The sequence below is a fragment of the Chlorocebus sabaeus genome, chromosome 27 (assembly GCF_047675955.1).
Source record: "Chlorocebus sabaeus isolate Y175 chromosome 27, mChlSab1.0.hap1, whole genome shotgun sequence".
Lineage (NCBI taxonomy): Eukaryota > Metazoa > Chordata > Mammalia > Primates > Cercopithecidae > Chlorocebus > Chlorocebus sabaeus.
The window spans coordinates 11,486,244-11,492,243 of NC_132930.1; the positions used below are offsets into that span (position 1 = coordinate 11,486,244).

A 6,000-nucleotide genomic window follows, 5' to 3' on the forward strand; every position below is an offset into this window, starting at 1 on the left:
TCCATCTACTCCTTTCATGTAGGTGAAAGCAGCCTTCACAAGAGCTTACAATAAGGAAGCCCACCTTACTCCATATTCACTTCAAGCTATAAAGGCATCTAGACACAGCACAAGCCCATCCCTGGATTCGGAATACAATGAAGAGTTAAATGAAGATGACTCTCAATCTGATGAGAAAGACCAAGATGCTATAGAAACTGATGCCATGATCAAGGTAGTATTTTAAGCCACCAACAGGAGAACCTCAAAATAGATGATCTTTTCTTGCCTGGTGAATAATAGGGCCTTTTCAGCACATGGCAGAATAAATTGAAAATACTTCTAAGTTTTTTTGTTCATCATGGTTGAAGGTGGAGAAGGTAGAGATTTCATTTTTATAAACAGTTTCTTATAGTAGTCGAAGAGCCAAACGGCAAGAAAACAGGACATGATTTTGATGGCCATATGTTCTGTTAGAAAAAGTACCATTTTTATTTATCTGGCCATTGGTATATGCTTTCAAGAAAAATGTTTTTAACAAAACAGTTTCTTCTGTTGTGTATGTTTTGCTATAGCCACTAAGCTGCTTTGTAGAAGTTTCTCAGAGCAAAATATTCTTGTCTTTTGATGGGAAAGATGAAAGCCAACTGTGGTATCAGCCTGCTGTTTACAGCTGGTTGAGCCAAGGAAACTCGTCCGATCCTCCTCTGTCCTTTGCTGGGTGTGGGTGCTTCTTGCCTTTCATTTCTGTTTTCTATACGCAGGAGTAGGAATAGTGGCCTTCTTCACTGTGGCTCATGTAGACCCTAAGGGGTGGTCTCCCTCTCTTCTACTTTCACAAAATGACTTGTTTACACCTCTAATCTGAAACTAAAAGAAGAGGAAATTCTGCATCTAAACATTACCCTATTTGTCAATTACCTCTTGCTTATTTTGTCTTTTCTAAGTATACCTCTGTTCTAAATCCAAGAAACTGCCTTACATGGGGAACAGATCTTAGTTCTAAATTCTAAATACCTTCTCAGTTTTTACTGCCAGCTTTTAGAGGCTGTAAGTAGGGCAGTTGTTGCTTGAAAGTAAGCGCTTCATGGGTCGCAGTAGTTCAAGATCTCGATGTTTGCAGCCTCCCTTCTTTAATTAAGTTGCAGGTAAAGATTAGATTTGTTGTAGAGATGAACTTATTTCATTTACTCATAAACACAGCTATTAACTATTTTGTTATCTTCTCCCTCCCCCTAACAGAAAAAGACAAAACCTTCAAAGCCTTCAAAACCAGAAAAAGATAAGGAGCCCAGAAAAGGAAAAGGAAAAAGTTCGAAGAAATGAAACCATTTTTCACTAGCGACAGCCACTTTTTACTCTCCCTTCTGACCAGTCCAGCTGGTCTAGCGAAAGCCTTGTTTTTTCCCAGAGCAACCATGTTTTAGCATAATGGGATGACCTGGTGTCCCATTATAAATAAAGGGTGGTATGGCTAGAAGGGTATGAGCAGTAGGCTTATGTACACCTCTTATAGAGGTTGATAGGACTGCTTGGGTCCTCCACTGTCCCTTGTCAATCTAGTTAGATATGCTTTTGAATGACTATAGAATTGGAACTAGAAACTACGCCTGGGCCTTGGAGTCAGATTTTAGTTAACGATATTGAGCCTGGGAGCAGTAGTACTAAGGCGTCTTTTGTAGGCTTAAGAATTTATCCTAATGGCCTTTATAGGACCAATGCTGATTTTTTTTTAAAGGTAGTTCCTATTATGTGGTGAAATTTTGTAAATAAATGATTATACAAAACAGTCATCACCTAGAACTGGGTATTCTTTGTACATTGTCAGATATCTTTCAAAGTATAAATTAGGAATAAAAATGTTCCACATGATACATGTATAAATTCTTTTTAAGATTGTCATCTTGTACAGCAAAATATTATGTTGGTATATTACTTACTTATTAATTTGCAAATGATTGGATTAAAAAGCTCACTGTATTCCTTACTCACCTGTTGTGTGAAACATAACATTGGCAGTCGAGGAGTCAGAACTTGGGATTCCCAGCCTCACTCCTGTGTGTGCTGACCAGATCTCTGCTGTGAATAGGATTTCAAGGAGAGGTCTGTTATGGGACTTTGCAGTGTGGGGGGCTGCAGAAGATTCTCAGACATTCTTATCCTTCTGGAGTCTCAACCCATCAGGTTCAAACCAGTAGGAACCAGGCTGGGTCAGGCTCTTCAGTTCACTAGGGTGGGGGACAAAATGAACATTGGCTTTCGTTCACTTTGCCCCTGGGAGATCTAGTCCCATCCTGTGATGGCTTCCACAAACCCTGTTGGAAGTTTGGGTTATTCCTATAACCGAATATATTGAGTGGCCCTGAGGCTGTGGACCTAGCCTAGAATTTAGATGTCTATTTTTTAATCTTGTTGGTAAATGCTCAGAGGTCTGTGCTACCTCTGTGAGGTATATACTAAATGAATATAAAATAAGGATCGTATTCCATGCTTTAAGGAACTGGTAGTCTTGTTTGGGTGATGAGACAAAGTTCTTGAGACATTTAAACTGTATTTACCAGTGTGAAAAATGTCCTTTTTGGAGATTAATTCATTATGGAAATAAAACATTGCCTAAGCCCTTGCCTGCTGAGTCACGACCCTGTCTTTGTTAAAGTCTGTCTTGAAACTCTTCTGGTTCGGGAAAGGTTTTCTCACCAGTAGGGTGAGGCTGGCTTTCCTATTCATGTTCTTCCATTTCTATGCCTTTTGGATATGTAAGTCACATCTCCCTACTTCTTCTGCAGCCCCCAGGAGAGGGACTTGACTCTCCATGCAGCCAGGATGCGGCATAGTGTCCTTCACTTGTTTATTATGATTTTGTTTATAATTTTAAATGTTTTAAACACAAGGTTGGGATAATATGTGTGTAAAATAAATAGCATTTCTTTTAGAATTAGAAATTGTAAATATGCCCTTTATGAGGATGGCATAGGTCTGTTTGATTCCTCTTTGAAGCCCTCGTGACCATGAGGTGAATGACTGAGATTCATGGAAGGAGGCAGTTGGTGGTTCTGCAGCAGTTTGGATGTGAATCGGAATGGTCTGCATTGGGGTTGAGTCTTCATTGGAGCCACCAGTGATGTGGTCTTTTGGAGCCACTTGATGCCACATGGTATCTTTGCAGCATAAAACTGTATACTTGGATGGCTGAATAGGCACAGCTCCAGCCTCCAGCTCCCAGTGTGAGCGGCACAGAAGACGGGTGATTTCTGCATTTTCAACTGAGGTACCGGGTTCATCTCACCGGGGTGTGTCGGACAGTTGGTGCTGGTCTGCAGGTGCATCCCGACCAGCAAGAGCTGAAGCAGGGCGAGGCATCGCCTCACCTGGGAAGCGCAAGGGGGAAGGGAATTCCTTTTCCTAGCCAAAGGAAATTGAGACACATAACACCTGGAAAATCGGGTAACTCCCACCCTAATACTGTGCTTTACCAAGGGTCTTAGCAAACGGCACACCAGGAGATTATATCCCACACCTGGCCCAGAGGGTCCCATGCCCATGGAGCCTCCCTCATTGCTAGTACAGCAGTCTGAGATCTAACTGCAAGATGTCAGTGAGGCTGGGTGAGGGGCACCCGCTATTGCTGAGGCTTAAGTAGGTAAACAAAGCCACTGGGAAGCTTGAATTGGGTGGAGCCCACCACAGCTCAAGGAGGCCGGCCTGCCTTGGTAGACTCCTCCTCTGGGGACAGGGCATAGCTAAACAAAAAGCAGCAGAAACCTCAGCAGAGGTAAATGCTCCTGTCTGACAGCTTTGAAGAGAGCAGTGGATCTCCCAGCATGGAGGTTGAGATCTGAGAACGGACAGACTGCCTGCTCAAGTGGGTCCCTGACCCCTGAGTAGCCTAACTGGGAGACATCCCCTACTAGGTGCAGACCGACACCTCACACCTCACATGGCGGGGTACACCCCTGAGACGAAGCGTCCAGAGCAAGAATCACACAGCAACACTTGCTGTTCAGCATTATTCTATCTTCTGCAGCCTCCGCTGCTGATACCCAGGCAAACAGGGTCTGCAGTGGGCCTCAAGGAAACTCCAACAGACCTACAGCTGAGGGTCCTCCTGACTGTTAGAAGGAAAACTAACAAACGGGACACCCACACCAAAACCCCATCAGTACGTCACCATCATCAAAGACCAAAGGCAGATAAAACCACAAAGATGGGGAAAAAGCAGTGCAGAAAAGCTGGAAATACAAAAATCAGAGCGCATCTCCCCCTCCAAAGGAACGCAGCTCATCGCCAGCAACGGAACAAAGCTGGACGGAGAATGACTGACGAGAGAAGAAGGCTTCAGTCGATCAAACTTCTCAGAGGTAAAGGAGGAACCACATAACCAGCGCCAAGAAACTAAAAACCTTGAAAAAAGAATGGATGAATGGATAACTAGAATTATCAATGCAGAGAAGACCTTAAAAGAACTGATAGAGATGAAAACCATAACACGAGAACTATGTGACAAATGCACAAGCTTCGGTAACCGACTCAATCAACTGGAAGGAAGAGTATCAGCAATTGAAGATCAAATGAATGAAATGAAGTGAGAAGTGTAGAGAAAAAAGAGTAAAAAGAAATGAACAAAGCCTTCAAGAAATATGGGATTATGTGAAAAGACCAAATCTATGTCTGACTGGTGTGCCTGAAAGTGACGGGGAAAATGGAACCAAGTTGGAAAACACTCTGCAGGATATCATCCAGGAGAACTTCCCCAACCTAGTAGGGCAGGCCAACATTCAAATTCAGGAAATACAAAGAACGCCACAAAGATACTCCTCGAGAAGAGCAACTCCAAGACACATAATTGTCAGATTCACCAAAGTTGAAATGAAGGAAAAAATGTTAAGGGCAGCCAGAGAGAAAGGTCGGGTTACACACAAAGGGAAGCCCATCAGACTAACAGCAGATCTCTCGGCAGAAAGTCTCCAAGCCAGAAGAGAGTGGGGGCCGATATTCAACATTCTTAAAGAAAAGAATTTTCAACCCAGATTTTCGTATCCAGCCAAACTAAGTTTCATAAATGAAGGAGAAATAAAATCCTTTACAGACAAGCAAATGCCGAGAGATTTTGTCACCACCAGGCCTGCCCTACAAGAGATCCTGAAGGAAGCACTAAACATGGAAAGGAACAAACAGTACCAGCCGTTGCAAAAATATGTCAAAATGTAAAGTCCATCAATGCTAGGAAGAAACTGCATCAACTAGCAGCAAAATAACCAGCTAATATCATAATGATAGGATCAAGTTCACACATAACAATATTAACAATATAATGTAAATGGACTAAATGGTCCAATTAAAAGACACAGACTGGCAAATTGGATAAAGAGTCAAGACCCATCAGTTTGCTCTATTCAGGAGACCCATCTCACATGCAGAGACACACATAGGCTCAAAATAAAGGGATGGAGGAAGATCTACCAAGCAAATGGAAAACAAAAAAAAAAGCAGGGGTTGCAATCCTAGTCTCTGATAAAACAGACTTTAAACCATCAAAGATCAAAAGAGACAAAGAAGGCCATTACATAATGGTAAAGGGATCAGTTCATCAGGAAGAGCTAACTATCCTAAATATATATGCACTCAATACAGGAGCACCCAGATTCATAAAGCAAGTCCTTAGAGACTTACAAAGAGACTTAGACTCCCATACAATAATAATGGAGACTTCAACACCCCACTGTCAACATTAGACAGATCAACGAGACAGAAAGTTAACAAGGATATCCAGGTATTGAACTCATCTCTGCACCAAGCAGACCTAATAGACATCTACAGAACTCTCCACCTCAAATCAACAGAATATACATTCTTCTCAGCACCACATCGCACTTATTCCAAAATTGACCACATAGTTGGAAGTAAAGCACTCCTCAGCAAATGTAAAAGAACAGAAATTATAACAAACTGTCTCTCAGACCACAGTGCAATCAAACTAGAACTCAGGACTAAGAAACTCAATCAAAACTGCTCAACTACATG

At 42.2% G+C, this 6,000-nt stretch overlaps 1 protein-coding gene across 2 annotated transcripts in view; it reads left to right on the forward strand.

The window, feature by feature from the left end:
• RFC1 (replication factor C subunit 1) overlaps positions 1-2,603 on the forward strand; it is a 77,219-nt gene extending 74,616 nt beyond the window's left edge. For both annotated transcript variants that reach the window (XM_008017619.3, XM_008017620.3), the window contains exons 24-25: positions 23-214; positions 1,222-2,603. In XM_008017619.3, coding sequence (XP_008015810.3) covers positions 23-214; positions 1,222-1,305 — 276 coding nt within the window. In that variant the 3' untranslated portion in view covers positions 1,306-2,603. The remainder of the gene's footprint in view (positions 1-22; positions 215-1,221) is intronic.
• The last annotated feature ends 3,397 nt before the right edge of the window (positions 2,604-6,000 follow it).